Source organism: Pteropus vampyrus, unplaced genomic scaffold (assembly GCF_000151845.1).
Source record: "Pteropus vampyrus isolate Shadow unplaced genomic scaffold, Pvam_2.0 Scaffold20, whole genome shotgun sequence".
Taxonomy (NCBI): Eukaryota; Metazoa; Chordata; class Mammalia; order Chiroptera; family Pteropodidae; genus Pteropus; species Pteropus vampyrus.
In genome coordinates this window covers 1,702,512-1,719,627 of record NW_011888801.1, presented here as the reverse complement: position 1 = coordinate 1,719,627, position 17,116 = coordinate 1,702,512, and the positions used below count along the sequence as shown (strand labels likewise).

Here is a 17,116-nt window from a genome sequence, read left to right as displayed (position 1 = left end):
CTGACAGAAATTAATCTGCTCAGTTTGACATATAGCTTATTTTCCTTCACTAGCACCTGTTTCATTCTGTATTTGGTTATGAATCTTCTTGAAAAACCACTTTCACCTTGTCATTCAACTGCTCAAGAAATGCAAAGCTCCTCTCATGCCCAATGCCCAATTCCTCTACCTGGCTTTCAAGAGCCTTTATCACCTGGCCTAAGCTATCTATCTTAGTTCCTGCCACTCCCTAACACGACTGTTCCTCTCCTCACAGGCCCCCATGACTTGCTCATGCCATTCAATCCACCCAGAGTATTTTCCTGTCTCCCCATACCTTTCCCCACCCAAAGTTTTTCCTTTTTTCCAGCATCTATCATCCCAAGTCTCACTTCCTACACGAAGCTTCTTTCTACTATTCTTACCTGCAATGATAGCACCCTTTCTCTGAATTTCTATTGTAAAGTTAGTCTGCATTACAGCTATTTAATTTGAAACTTCTTAAGGGATTTTTTAAAAATCTCTCTACAGCAGCAGTTTTTCACCTTTGTTCCTCCACGATACACAGAAGAATAAAACTCACATATATGACATACCCCCACGGGTGTACCTGGGATTATGCACAATTTCTAGCCACAAAAGCTGTAATTCCACTAATTTTTCTCCCACTAAAGAAAGCATAATAAAAAGCCAATGAATATATCACATTTCAGTAAAAGTTAAAAGAAAAAAATAATATCTAGAGACTGGGAATGAGAGGGATGTTATTGTAAATGTGACCTTGAAAATGCTCGATTATTTTTTTAGAAAAGTAAAATAGAGCATTTACAAACTTTGGCACTTCATTACTATTAAAAAATAACTTGAAATACAGCTACCAGTGATCATTCATAATATACTGCTGAGAACTGCTGTTCTACGTAGCACTTAGCATGCTAAACGCATAGAAAGCAATTAATCAATCAAATGCATATACATATTACTGCTACTGCCTGATGATGATCAATGATAATGCTGCAAAATGCAAACATGGAGTATAGCAGCTGAATCCCCTGCTGATAATCTCTAAAGGAACAAATGACTTCTTATAGGATGAGTCAAACCATTATTTTAATAGTATAGCACTCCTGAAGTCTATGAAGATTGACGCTGTTTCTACGGTAATCATCATGCAATCCTACACCTCTTGTGCAACAGTGTGGCTATTAATGCAATCTTGGGTAAAATTAGTAAATTGAAAACTCTGATCTGCCAGTGCAGTCAGGGATCAGATAACTCTTGCTCCCTCAAGAAAAAGCCTTCCTGTGACATGCAAATCTTGTTCTATATTAAAATGGCTCTCCTTTTTACAATAAGAAATTGCCCAAGCATTGGAAGTTACTTATCAACAATTACAATTCAACTATATAATCTTTAACTGATAGTAAACCATTCTCCAACATTACAACATGCCCTTAATTGCCAGTCACACAAATAGACTATTTGATTTTTGAGACCCCCCCCCCAAATCCTGATAATGTCAAAAATTCTGAAAATGTCATAAAAAGTATCTAAATTATATGTCAGATTTCTTAGGTATGAATCTATTTGCAGAACACGTCTTCTGTTTTCTGTAGCCCTGACATTCTAACATTCTAGGAGTTGGGATTAATCTAAGAATAAAAATTTAAAACTTATTTTATTCTTTAGTGTTGCCAAAGCATACACTATTTAAAAATCCTTGTAAAAGTGGATGACAGAGGAAGCTTCAGTCTGTCTTGCCCTGGAAACTGCCAAACATCAACCAAACAGCCCAAAAGAATGTCCTACTCAACAGTTCCAAGGATGTCATTAATTGTTTCCATCTGTTTCCCCTCTGTCCCCTCCCCCCAGTCAAGGCATCTATTAAAGTTATTTTCTCCTCTATTTTGCATTCTAAAGAAAAGCAAGAAAAGCATTAAGAGCCATCATGTTTTAAATTGCAGAATATTTCTATGCCCCCAGATATGTCTGACAACCACAGCCATATTGTTTTTGTGCTTAAGGCTATTTTCAGGTAACATGTCAGAGAATAGCATATTATGTACTTTTTAAACACTGCTCAGTAAAATTTTAATTTATCATAACAATATTTTTCCCTGACACCCCAAGGAAACTAGGGTTTTCTTCATGGTACAATAAAGGTTAAAACCTCAGAATGGTTTCATCCATCGATGATCCTTACCAAAATCGGTGGTTTTATTCAAAGTTACACAATGATGACTTTCTATTTCTGTCATTTATTCCACATTTAGTGGTGAGAATTACCCTCATCAACTAGGGCTATTAGGCTATAGTGAAATATAGTCTGTACAGAAAGGCAGGGTAGTTACACAAATTTTTTTCTTGTGATGAGAACTTTTAAGATCTATTCCCTTAGCAACTTTCAAATGTAGAATACAGTATTGTTAACAACAGTCACCGTGCTGAGCATTACATCCCCAGGACTTACTCATCTTATAACTGGAAGTCTGTACCTTTTAATTACCTTCACCCACTTCATCCACACACCCCCCTCTACCCCACCCCGTTTCTCTGACAACTACCAATCTGTTCTCTGTATTTATGAGTTTGGGGTTTTTTTTATTTTTAGATTCCAATATAAGTGAGATCATATGGCATTTGTCTTTCTCTTATTTCTCTTAGCATAATGCTTTCAAGGTCTATCCACGTTGTTGCAAATGGTAGGATTTCTCTTATTTTTATGGCTGAATAATATTCCATTTTTTATATAACATTTTCTTTATCCATTCATTCATTGATAGACCACTTAGGTTGTGTCCATGTCTTGGCTATTATTAAAAAAAAAAAAAAATGAACATGGAGATGCAGATATCTTTTTGAGACAGTGATTTCATTTCTTATGAATAAATATCCAAAAGTGGAATTGCTGGATCATATGGTAGTTCTATTTTAAATTTTTTGATGAACCTTTTAGAAAAGTAGGATAAATGCTTAATTCTTTTCTTTAAATTACCAGAATAAGGGGTTGGTGTCTTAGTTACCACCAAGGGTGATCAATGAAGTTTTGTTTTGTTTTAAAGCTACCTACTTTTTGAAAGATGTTATCACAACTAGGGCACACTTCCTAATTTTTCTAAGTCTCCTAGGAAGCCTATGAGAGCACATAGCATATTTTAAGAGTATATCTCTGGGAATGATCAGAATAAGTTTACTGAAGAAATTCACTTACCAATCAAATGACATTCAAAGACCTTAATGTCAAAGTTAAAAGAACTTTCTGTAGGGTCATGTAGTCTAACTACCCACGTGATGTTAAAAACTCCTGTATGCTATCTCACCACCTTCTGTACATTCCAGCGGATGAGGGGCAAACAGGTACAAGTTGGAGCTGTGTTTTTCATGTAAGGTAAATGCAAGTTTAATTCAAATGTTTGCTGACATAGGATTCCTCTTAATGTTACCATGCTGATGAAATGGCATATAAACAAAATAGGCTCGTATTGGTTAGAACTGTAAGACACCCTGGAAGTCACGAAGTTCAATGAAAGCAAGTCGAAAAAGATATTCCCACAAAACAGGCTCTACAAAAAACAGATGCTTCTGGTACCTTACTTCCTGACACATGAACATTTTGCAGAACTAACAGAAACATGGTTCTATAGAAACACCCAGTCAAGTAAGTTAGAAATAAGAAGACATCAATATGGGTGAAATTTTGCATCTGTTAAATGAAAATAACAGAACATAAGGAAGATAAAAATAAAGGAACAGTTCTCACTTTATTTAAAATTGTGATATATAACATACATACAGAAAATTGCACAAAACATATTTATAATATAAAATATAATGAATAATTATAAAACAACCACTCATGTAACTCAACACTATAAGTCAAGAAATAGAACATTATTACCAATTTAGAAGCCCCTGTGTGCTTCTTCCCCCATTTACACCCCTCTTTCTTCTTCCCAGAGGTACCACTACCTTGACTTTTATGATGATTTCCTTACCCATCTTTATCATTTTACCAAATAAACAGACATCCCCAACAACACAGTTCATTTCTACAATGTTCTTGAACTTTGCATAAATGGAACCTAACTACCTATCAATCATTCATTTATCATCCTCAATTTTTTTCCTAATTGAAGTGAAATTCATTTAACCATTTTAAAGTGAAAAATTCTCATTCCTTTATTACTTTATTAATATTCCAATTTATGACCACACCATGACTGTTTTTATCCATTCTACTGTAGATAGACCAGTGGGGTCAACATGAACAATGGCAATATCAATATTTTTTTATATGGATCCTCGTATACATGGACATAAGTTTCTCCACAGAACATACCTGAGAGTGAAATTGTCTTTCTATTTTATTAATGCCAAACTCCTCTCCAAAGAGGCTATACCAAGTTATATTCCCAGCAGCAGTGTATGAGAGTTCCAATTGCTCCATATGCTCACCAACAACTGATATTATCAGACTTCGTAATTTAGGGGCTTATAAGAGAATAATTTGCATTTTTCTGATCACCGATGATAAAGGGTACCTTTTCATAGGTTTATTGGCCATTTGGATTTCTTCTCTTTTGAAGTGCTTATTAAAATCTTTTGCCTCCTTTTTGTAATTGAATACTTATCTCATTCTTACTGACCTGTAGAGGTTTTACTTTTTTTAAATTGAATTATGCATCAGACTTGACTTTTACCTAGGACTTGACTGCCATATAAAACAAAGCTATTAATCAAACACAATATAATCAAGAACCTGAGTTTTAACTAATCAAAAGTTAGTATCTCTACTTATATACAGGATAGGACAAAATGCCTGAAAATTATTTGTAGGAAAATTAGGTGATAAGTAAATTTAATTTAAATTTAAAATGCAACTGTTTTTTAAAGCTTTTATCTACTGTTATTCTTTTATCACCAAGCAAAGGTGTTTAGTATGTAATTCAAATTCATGCATGCTAAGATCAGAATATTTCGGAATTCTTTCCATTCTAGAAAACAAAACTCAGAAGTGATGATTTTATTAAAAATAATTATGTTTAAAATGCCTGACACCAGTGAATAAAATCGACAGTATAAAATCTAAATGTTGGAAGATGACATTTCAATTGTAAACACAGCCTTATATTAAAAAAAAAAAAAAAAAAAAAACTGCTCTCAGAATCAGTTACGTTTCTTTCCTAAGAAGAGGATTATTCTGCTTAGCAACAGAAAAATGTTATAATTACTCACTTAATAAATGCTGGTGGCATATCTCTCTTCAAAATTTGATCCTCAGTGGTTTGAACAGTCTCTTTTCCAACCTACAGGTGAGAAAGATTCGCAATTTAAATTCCCAGACTCCTAAAACTATTACTTCGACATATTTAAAACATACATTTTATAGGAACCCTATCACTGAAGTTTATGGATTCACATAAAATTTCTGCATATTTTGAAATTACCAAGATTGTTCCCATACATGCTTCCACAATATACTTTGATAACAATATGGAGTACAAACGCAATGTATTAACCCTTCTCCAGAGTAACTAATATGAAGGCATCATTGAATACGGTGAGTAAAAAAAAAATTCATCATTGAGAATATATATGTGTGATGTATGTACGTTTAATTAACAAACTGCCACATCTCTAAAAGATTACATGAAGTACCTGAATCAAGTAGGGTAGGCTAAAATGTCTATACAGAAAAAAATTGATGTTACTGAACTGGGAAAGACATGTGAAGCAATTATGACTCTGAAACTAAAACCAAACGTGAAAATACATAACTGCACTAGTAATTAACAAATTTTTCCCTAGTTGTAGAACAACTTAAAAAGAAAAAATATATAATGCTAAATGCTGCAACAAAATAGTTTTATACCCTGCTGGTGGCAATATAAACTGGTATATTCTCTTTTGAAAATCATTTGTTAGTGCATGTTCAGATATAAAAAATGGCATATCTTCCTAGATATTCCACTTATGGGAATACACACTATAAGCAATAATACCAAATGTGGTAATAATAATATTTACAAAAGTATTCACTATCATGTTAGTTACGAAAGCTCAGATTTTTTTAAAATAACATATCCAACAAAGAGGAACAATTAAGTAAATTAAGATATCTCTTTAGATTGAGTACAATGGGGCCATTAAAACAATGGTTATAAAGACTCAGCACTATGGGAAATTTTCTGACATATTTCATTTAAAAGGAAGAATAAAAATAATAAATTTAAAAATATATTTAAATATTAAAAGTTAAACCAGATTGTGTGTATGTGCACGTGTATTTATGATACCACAAATGGTACACATACACACTTTCTTCAAAATTATTCCCATGTACGGCTTGGAGGTCAATTTTTCTTTCACTATATTACATGTTATAAAGTATTCTAGAAAAAGTAAACTTTAATATAGTGAATGATGAAATTCACAATTTTATCGATATAAAGCTACCTAAGAATGTTAAATCATAAATATAAACCACATTTGATGCAGAAATCTGTGAAATTTTCTAAATCCTACTATTTAACCATTTAACTTTTGATTAAGTTTAAAGAAGAAAAAAGTAAGAAAAAGTCCCTAAATGCACAGTAAAGCAGCTAAAGAAATAACACAATAAACTATTCTCAGGGAATACAAGTCATGCATAAGTTAATGAGTACAAGTGTTTTTCTCTCAAGTTAATAGCTCAGAAAAAGAGCAACACACATATACCACTGTGTAATAGCCAGTGCTTTTGTAGACAACAGACTGTCTGTATCATAATAAAAGCCTTTTAAATCAGCAGCTGGTTCTGTAGAGTTTCTCAGATCAAAACATGACAGAATATTTCCAGATGTATTGTTCACTATATTTTCCAACTAAAATCAACCACTCAAAAAGCTGTTGGCCATGATTTCATGAAGTAAAAAATAATGTTCAGCAACGAAGTCACTAACTCATATTAAGTAAAAGGGCCTAGAAGGATATTCACATCTAGATACACACACACACACACACACGAACACATATACATATTCAAGGAACCATAAAGAGGCCAGTGTGGCTGAAGCTCAGTGAGGAGGAAGGTATAGTGATGACGTTGGGTAAGAAAGCAAAGGCCAGACACAAAGAGCCTTTTAGGCCAGGTTAAGGTGTTTGGAATCTTTTCTAAGTACAATAGGAAGCAGGAGATTGATATCATCTGACTTTCTTTTTAAAAGGTCATTTTGCCTGTGACAAGAAGTGATCTTAGCAGGCAAGGGAAAGCAAGGTGACCAGTTAGGAGGCTACTGCAGTCATCTAGAGGAAAGGTGACAGTGACTTAAAGTAAGACCTGAAAGTGGAAATGGAGAATTAGTTCTTTTGGAGGTAGAACAGGACTTGCTCTTGGGCTGGGTGGCATAGGGCCTGGGGAGTCAACAGGGGGTGGGAAGGAAAGAAAAATAAATAACTTGCAGGTCAATTAAATAAAATGTCTGCAAAGACAGCAATGCTAGACAGCCAACATATGGCAAAGATTTTTCATGAAAAAATAAAACAACCATGAGTACACCAGGCAAAACTGTTAAAACAATTTTGCAAATAGCAAATATTCTGACCTCAGTGGAGGTAATCACTAAAGAATGAATTTTATTTAATTATTTTGTCTCTTTTGTAAAGGTAGAGGTAGGCAGATAAAGAGAAACAGATAATAAAACATACTCAAGGGCTACCTATTTAAAAGCTATTTTTAAATATTTAAGTGATGGGCACTAACTCTGATTTATTATTCTAAGCTGCATTCATACTTGCAGTGACAGTATCCACAAATGCTCCAATCTTCAATACACTCAGTATAGAATTAGGTCAAGTACAATGAATGGTCCCATTTTTAAAGCACAACACATAAAACATGATTACGTAGAATGAATGCCATTTTTATTTGTGGAGTTGATTTTTGGCAATGCTGTCTAATAGAACTTTGTTATGATGGAAACGTTTTATTTAAACTGTGTTACCCAATACGGTAGCCATTAGCTACATGTGGCTGTTGAGCACTTTAAATGTGAGTAGTGCAACTGAGGAGCTGAACTACTTTTATTTAATTTTAATTAACTTAAAATTGTTTAATTAAAACCATTTTTTACAGTGTTTTAGGTTAACAGTAAAATTGAACAGTAAAAAGATACGCATATTTCCCAAACACTTCCTGCTCCCATACACCAAGAATCTCCCCCATTATCAACATCTCCCACCAGAGTGGTACATTTGTTACAACTGATGAACCTACCACTGACACATCATAATCACCCAAAGTTCATCATTTACATTACTATGATGGGTTCACTCTTGGTGCTGCATATTCTATGGGTTTGACAAATTATGGCGTGTACCCACCATTATGGTATCATAGAGGATTGCCCTAAAAATCTTATGCTCTGCCTATTCATCCCTCCCTGTCCCCAAACCCCTGATAACCACTGATCTTTTTATTGTCTCCATAGTTTTGCTTTGTCCAAATTGTGGTATAGTTGAAAAAATACAGTATGTAGCCTTTTCAGATTGACTTCTCTCAAATAATTTTAATTTAAATTACTACATGTGGTTAGTGGCTACCATATTGGACAGCTCAGATCTATGGGACTTGAACTGTCTCTTAAAACTGGTTTTGCTGCCTCTAGACACCTCCTTCTGCTAATCCGCTCTTTCACACAGCTGCTAGATTAATTTTCATTTTTGCCTTTGCTACATGGTTTCTTCATAAAAGAAAGGAGCTGAGCCTGGAAAGGCAGGAGTTGCCAGGTGGAAAAGAGGGATCAGACAGCCCAAGCAGAAAGAAGAGCTCAGGCAAAGGCTCAGATGTGTTTGAGCACATGATTGACTTGACAAGAAAGGAAGGCTGGTGTGGCTTCAGCAGAGGAAATGAGGCTAAAAAGGAAAGCTTGAGTAAGCCTAGGAAGGGCTATATTATGCCAAATGAAGGCAGAGAGAATTACATAACTTAAAGTGCCCATTTATTCAAAGGCTGTCACCCTCTGTTCTAGATTTTTCCAATTCAGTATTCTATCACTGAAGTATCAAGTCAAGAGCTTCCAAAGAAGCCAGTTTCTAATGACAGCAGGACGAGAAAATCTTCTCTTTTGTGAATACATGGCCAAGCATATCGAGGAGGGCCAAAGACAATCTTCATGTTTTTAAGCCATCAACCAGGAGATCACAGGAAATGTACTTTCCTCCTCCCTCCCCACACCATCAGAACACCATCTATAGCATCTACCTTTTCTAAATAAAAAGAGTAGAACAATTAAGAAAGGGATTAATTTACAAAATGCTCTTTGTTAACTAGCAACAATCTTCGTGGCTTGCAGAAAAACATTATTTCTGGAGGTCAGCCTTAGTATGGAGAAGCATATGATTCCTAAAAAATTACTACTCTGCAAACAAGCAGGTTGGTAATAATCTTGACAGATGGTTCTCGAACCTGTTCCACATCAGGTCATCAAAACGCTTGGCTGCTTAAGCCAAATGTTTTTGCTACAGACATGTTAAGAGCCCACACATGGGAATTTGGTGACTTGGTTTCTAGTTCCAACCTAGCTAATAAATGGCCATGTGACCTTAAATTATTACTCAAATATTTCTTCTACACTATGCGATCTCTTTAGGTGTCTCCTCACTTGCCTACTGTGGGCTGACCAAACTCCATTTTAGCTCTCTGATAAAGGAAATTCACCTTTACCTTTTCTACCTTAAGTCCTCATTTCCTACCTCAAATTCTTTTTGGAAACAGAACACATATAAAATGATTAATAAATATAAATTTTAAACGATCTTAATTCCTGTATATTTTACATTTTATGACTGTGAGATGAAACTAGATGCCTGATGTTTTTTAACCTTAAAATAAATCTTATTCCCTCTGAAAAAAAGGCCTATGTTATACAAAAGGGTTAAAACCCACATATGCATGGCGGGGTGGGGCGGTGGGGGGGTAAGAGGGAGAAGAATGACATACAGGTCTTAGTTATAGTCTAAGCTCTGAGCAGGTTTTCCAGGTCAGCATTTAAGAACAACCCTTTCAAAGAAATCTAACTTTATAGCAGATACGTTTTATTTTTTTCCAAAGTTTATCCCATTGCTGAAACTCAGATTTGTTGGTTCTATTCACTGCTAACATTACTTCTCTTTTATTTTCTTCTTCAGAGAATTACTTCTCACTCTTGAGCCCAATTCCATTAAATTCAATAAAGAGGCAGCAAGTGCCAACTATGTGTCCACTAGGTGGTGGGAAGAGAATGAGACAAGAAATAAAGCATCCTTAGACATAAACTGAAATAATGGCTGTGAATGAGTAAGAGGCCCGGGGGCATTGCTAGGGGCTTGGCAGGAAGCCCTGTTTCTTTTGAAGAGCTCTTACTTTGTTCAGCACTTAATCTAAATAGCTTTTGTTCAATTTGTGACTTTAGTTCAAAATTCTATGCGAGAGGCCTTTTGTCTTCCACTGCTGTTATTATCACTTCTTTTATCACAATCTATTCGATTTGGTTCGGTAATATACAAAGGTTTGGTTTCTCTCCAGCAAAAAAAAAAGCTTGGTTGATTCAAGTCACTATCTGGACTAAAAAATATGTTAATATAGATGTCTACCTTAGCTAGACTAAGAAAACAGGAAGATGAAACACAGCAGGGAGGACTTGTGTTATCAATTTGTACAGTGTAAGTGCTAACTATAGAGCAGTATATTCAAAGGGTGGCAGGGAGATGGTAATCAACAGAGTTTTTAATGTATTTGGACAAAAAGATACAAATAATGAAAACGCAAGACTAACTTACAGTTAAAGTTACAGTGGGCCAAGCTACAGGGCAAATTGACTGTGACCAATTGATTGTGCCCAGACAAGGGAATGTGCATCCATCTGCCTGTACTTAGTCTGGCTCAAATCAATGTTTCTTATGGCATAAGTATGAGCCTGATCAATCCATTATACTGAACAGCCATTCTGATATGTACTGTGTCCATACAAGGGTAATAACGTATGTGACCTATCATCAGCAACACCTTTGTTTTCCTGCAGTGGTCATGGACTTCTAATCTATCCACCCCCCTCACTGGTACCGTTCGTATCATTCACAGATGATATGCCAGAGTGTTTAAAAGGCCGCATAACAGAAAAACAAGGATTCTTAACCTCTCTGGTTTCCAACTCACTTGTTCACTTAATCAAGCACTTACTGAGTACTTTTTATGTGGTAGGAAATGTGTACAACACTGTGTATGATGAGGATACAAAAACAAGACTCAGTCCTTGCCCTTCACAGACAAGAAAATACTGAAATTATTGTTACTCAGTATAGCATGCTATAGAGTTACATGCAAGTTTCAGCTCTGTGTCAGTGAGATAGGAAGGTTTCACAGAAGAAAAGATACTCTAGGAAGGCCGATAAAAGTTCTCCAGAAGTAATAGGATTTGGGGAAGAAAGGAGTAGTGGGGCAACATATTGGTGAGAACAGCCAGTTAAGGGAATACAGATGCACACGGCTGGAACACAGGGTATTGGGTAGAGAGGAGATGAGGAGAAGATAGAAAGTTGGAGAAGCAGAAGGAGGACACAGAAAGACTTTATTGCGCTTAGACTTTATTCTCTAAGCAATAGGAAATTATTTAATGGTTCTAAGCAAAAGACATTATTTCTAGCATTTCAACAAGAAAAATTCAGCAGCAAGAATGAACCAGAGGGAAGAAAACTAGAAAGAAAAAGTTTACTTCTTAGTTCATTTAGTCAATCAACAGGAGGAACACCAAATCTGAGAAGAAAACTAGTTAGTACTCATAGAATATTTAGATGTAGATAAGTAAATGTTCAATAAGCAACTGAATAGATGGTTCCTCAGTTTACTTGCCTGGGCTGAACAAATAGATTACATAGTAACAAGCAATCAGGTGATTCTAAAAACCTTGGACAATAAATGAAATCAAGACCCACCGTCACCAATGGATAACCAGCTGGTGGGAGAGCAAGCTGGTAGAAGAATAAGCTGGTGAAAAGAGCTGAGAAAGAAATATCTGAGAGAAGCAGAGGGAATGGTAGAATTGTGTCACGAAAGCCAAAGAAACAGTTTCAAGAAAGTGAAAGAACAGTCAATAATGACAACTGCCAGAGAGGTTAATGGTTTCTAACACATTCACAGAGTTGTGCAATTATCACTGTGAACTTCTTTATTACCCCCAAAAGAAACCCATTAGCAGTCTCTCCTCTCATTTATTCCCAACCCTTCCCCACCAATATCCAGCCTCAGGCAACCACTAACCTACTTTGTCTCTATAGATTTGCCTATTCTGGATATTGTATATAAATGAAATCATATAATAAGCAATCTTTAGTGACTGGCTTTATCATGTTGTAGCATGTATTAGTACTTCATTGCTTTTTATTGCCAAATAATATTCCACTGTATGGTTATACCACATTTTATCATTCATCAGTTGATGGCATTTGGATCATTTCTACTTTTTGGCTGTTATGAATAATGTTCATACATTAGTATATATATTTTGTGTAGATGTATGTTTTCATTTCTATTGGGGCAGAATTACTGAACCATATGGTAAATAAATCTGTTTAATGGCTTGAGGAACTGCCAGACTATTTTCCAAAGAGGCTGGACCATTTAACATTCCCACCAGCAATGTATGAAGTCTCCAATTTCTCCACATCCTCAACAACACTTGTTCTTAACTGTTTTGTTTCTTTTTAAATTATAGCCATCCTAGGTACATTGGTGTCTCATTCTGATTTTGATTGGTATATCTCTGATGGCTAATGATATTGAGCATCTTCTCACGTGCTCATTGATCATTTGTATATCTCCTTTGAAATTCAGATAATTTACTCATATTTTAATTAGGTTATGTGTGTTTTGCAAATACTTTCTCCTAGTCTATGAATTCTCTTTTCACTTTCTTGAAGTATTTTTTCACAGCACAAAAGTTTTTAATTGAATGAAATCCAATTTATCTATTTTTTTAATTTTTTTTTGCTTGTGCTTTTGTTATATAGTCATGCATCACTTAATGATGGGGATACATCTTGAGAAATGTATCATTAAGTGATTTCATTGTTGTGCAAACATCATAGAGCGTACTTACATAAACCTAAATGGAATAGCCTACTACCCACCTAGGCTATATGGTATAGCCTATTGCTCCCAGGCTATAAACCTGTACAGAATGTTACTGTACTGAATACTATAGGCAACTGTAACATGATGGTATCTTTATATTTGAACATCTAAACACAGAAAACATACAGTAAAAACACAGTATAAAAGACAAAAAATGGCACACCTATATAGGGCACTTACCATGAATGGAGCTTGAGGGACTGGAAGATGCTCTGCATGAGTCAGAGTTCTGAGTGAATGAGAAGGCCTAGGGCATTACTGTGCACTACTGTGGCCTTTATAAATACTGCCCCACAGCCCACCCCTACTTCCTTCCTACAGGGTCAGAAGTAGAACATTGAAGCTGTCAGTGCTGCTCTATGAACAGGGATATGAGCACAAATGATTGGAAATATCAAAGAGAAACTGACTGGGTAAGGCATAGATCCTCTTAATAGTGACTGTCAGGAGGGAGTGAAAGATGGCCTGAGGATCAGCAGAAATAAGAAATCAAGATGAGATAAAGAACATAGGGGATTGTCGTGGCAATGTAGTTTTTGGCTCTTGCATGTTAGAGCAGTGGTTAATTTATGGAACTTCGTGGTATTTATTTTTAAAAAGCAGTGTTTAACATAGAGAGGGTGTAAAACAGAGAACTCAATATTTTGACTTTGCAAATGTGGTTTTGGTTCTATTGACTCTATCTGGCACAGAAGGCTCTCTCTGGCACTGAACTGATGGAAGAAATAAAACTTATCTATGCTTTATGTCATTACAACCTGAAAATATTTTAAAAGTACAGGGACAGGGTAAATCCATAGCACCACAGAAAGCTTTTATTAAAGTGGTAGTGGCACTAAATACTTGTTAAGATAGCTCCTGTGGACCTTGGTCCTTGTACAGGATTTAAGGTCCTCAACAAAGTATTTATAGCAATATACTCTGAAGACTATCAAACTAGATCTAGGAGGGCTATAGCACCCTCTGAAAATGTACTAATGGGGGACCAGCTCCTCTGTGCTGAAACAGGTCAGTGGCTGACTGATTGGGATGTAATCTGTGCACTCAAAACTAAGATGCTGAGTGAAACGGAAGCTACTGGCAAGCTCCACAGATGTTGTTCCTGTCAAAGAAAAAAATTTCTACTAAACCACACATTTTTCCATTTCTTATAGGAAATTCAGCTCCATTATAACCTCATGGGACCACCATCATTAGTTCTTCATTGTCCAAAATGTCATTACAGGTCACATGGCTGAGGTATTTGAGAAAGTTTTGCCTAACCAACGTCATGAATATTTACTTCTATGTGTTATTCTAAGAATTTAAACTACTCTTACATTTAGGTCCACGATATATTTGGAGTTCATTTTTGCATAAGGTATAAGGATTATTATTTTGTTTAAATAGGAGAAAACTGAGCATGATAGGCTGAAAGAAAGGAGGCAAGAAATAAGATACTGATTATGAAGCAAGGTCCTTGAAGAGACAGAGATAGAGACTGGAGAGCAGGTAGAAAGACTAACCTTTACCAGGAAGAAGGCCACCCCTTCTGAGAGACAAGAAGGATGGTAAGGAAAATGAGTAGAGATAGAGCAATACCTGTAACTGTGGGGGTCTATGGGCTCTATCTTCTTCCTAGGAATTTACAGGGTATTATTTAAGAATCTAAGATAACTTACAATCAGGAAACCTGTTTAATATTGTTTAATCTACCATTTTATAAATATACTTGACCAAGAATTTTTAATTTCTTTTTTTAATTTTCTTTTTATTAAGTTTATTGGGGTAACATTGATTAACACAATTATAAAATTTTCAGGTGTACATTATCATTTGACATCTGTATATTCTATTGTGTGTATACAACTCAAAGTCCAGTTTCCTTCAGCTACCATACATTTGATCCCCTTTACCCACTTCACCCTCCTCCTCCCCCGCTTTATTTGACCCCCTTTATCCCATCTACTTTCCCCCTCCTCCTCCACCTTCTACCCTCTGGTAACCACTAGTCCATTGTCCATGTCCATGAGTGTCTGTTTGTTTGTCCTGCTCATTTATTGCTTTTAGGTTTATATCCCACATATAAGTGATATCATGTGGTTTTCAACTTTTTCTTTTGGGCTTATTTTGCTTAGCATGATTATCTTGAAATCCATCCATGTTGTCGCAAATGGTAGTATTTCATCTCTTCTTATGGCTGAGTAATATTCCATTGTATATATGTACCACAGCTTCTTTAGCCAGTCATCTATCACAAGACACTTCGGTTGCTTCCATGTCCTGGCCACTATGAATAATGCTGCTGTGAACATTAGTGTGTAAATATCTTTTCAGATATGAGTTTTCAAGTCTTTGGGGTAAATACACAATAGAGGCATTGCTGGATCACATGGTAGATCAATTCTTAGTTTTTTGAGGAAGCTCCATACTGTATTCCATACTGGCTGTACCAATTTGCAGTCCCATCAGCAGTGGACGAGGGTTCCTTTTTCTCTGCATCCTCTCCAACATTTGTTATTACTTGTCCTGCTGATTATAGCCATTATACCAGGTGTGACATGGTATCTCGTTGTAGTTTTGATTTGCATTTCCCTAATAGCTAGAGATGTTGAGCATCTTTTCATATATTTGTTGGCCATTTGTATGTCCTCTACGGAAAAGTGTCTGTTCAGGTCCTCTGCCTATTTTATGAGTGGATCATTTGTTTTATTGTTGTTATTGAGTCATATAAGTTCTTTGTATATTTTGGATATTAGGCCCTTATCGGAGGCGTTGCTTGCAAATATATTTTCTCATTCGATGGTTGTCTCTTTACTTCGTTGACAGTTTCTTTTGCTGAGCAGAAGCTTTTTAATTTGCTGTAGTTCCACTCATTTATTTTTGCTTTTACTTCCCTTGCTTTTGAGGTCAAATTCATAAAATCCTCTTTAAGTCCAAGGTCCTTGAGTTTAGTTCCTATGTTTCCTTCTTTGCATTTTATTGTTTCAGGTCTTATATTTAGGTCCTTAATCGATTTTGAGTTAATTTTGGTGTGTAGTGATAGACAACAGTCTAGTTTCATTCTGTTGCAGGTAGCTTTCCAGTGTCCCCAGCACTATTTATTGAAGAGGCTGTCCTTGCATGTTTTTGGCTTCTTTATCTAAAATTATTTGCCCATATAAATATGGTTTACTTTTGGACTCTTGATTCTGTTCCACTGGTCCGTGTGTCTATTTTACTGCCAATACCATGCCGTTTTGATTACTGTCACTTTGTAGTATAATTCGAAGTCAGGCAGAGTGATGCCTCCAGCCTCGTTCTTTATTCTCAGAATGGCTTTGGCAATTTAGGGTCTTTCGTATTTCCATACAAATCTGATGATTTTTTGTTCTACCTCTTTAAAAAAAGGCCAATGGATTTTGATGAAGATTGCATTAAATCTGCATACTGTTTTAGGTAATATGGTCATTTTAACTATGTTGATTCTTCCAATCCAAGAACACAGAATATCTTTACATTTCTTTGTATCTTCTCTGATTTCTTTTAATAGAGTCTTGTAGTTTTCATTATACAGGTCCTTCACATGTTGCATTAAATTTATTCCTAGCTATTTTATTCTCTTTGGTGCAATTGTAAAAGGAATTATTTTTTCTATTTTTTTTTTCTGACACTTCGTTTTTAGGTATAGGAACGCTATGGATTTTTGAACACTGATTTTGTATCCAGAAACTTTACTGTATTTGCTTATTGTTTCTAGTAGTGTTCTTGTGGAGACTTTAGGGTTTTCTATATAGAGAATCATGTCATCCGCAAATAATGACAGTTTGACTTCTTCATTTCCTATTTGGATGCCTTTTATATCTTTGTCTTGCCTGAATGCACTCGCTAGGACCTCCAGTGTTATATCGGATAACAGTGACAACAGTGGACAGCCTTGCCTTGTTCCTGATCTTAAAGGGAAGGTTTTTAGTTTTTCACCATTAAGTACAATGTTGGCTGAGGGCTTGTCATATATGGCCTTTATTATAT

The 17,116-nt window shown here is 35.5% G+C and overlaps 1 protein-coding gene across 3 annotated transcripts in view; it reads right to left on the bottom strand.

The window, feature by feature from the left end:
* The window catches only part of VCL (vinculin), a 105,223-nt gene that overhangs the window by 60,523 nt on the left and 27,584 nt on the right, over positions 1–17,116 (bottom strand). For all 3 annotated transcript variants that reach the window (XM_011355288.2, XM_011355286.2, XM_011355285.2), the window contains exon 2: positions 5,215–5,285. In XM_011355288.2, the coding sequence (XP_011353590.1) occupies positions 5,215–5,285 (71 nt within the window). The remainder of the gene's footprint in view (positions 1–5,214; positions 5,286–17,116) is intronic.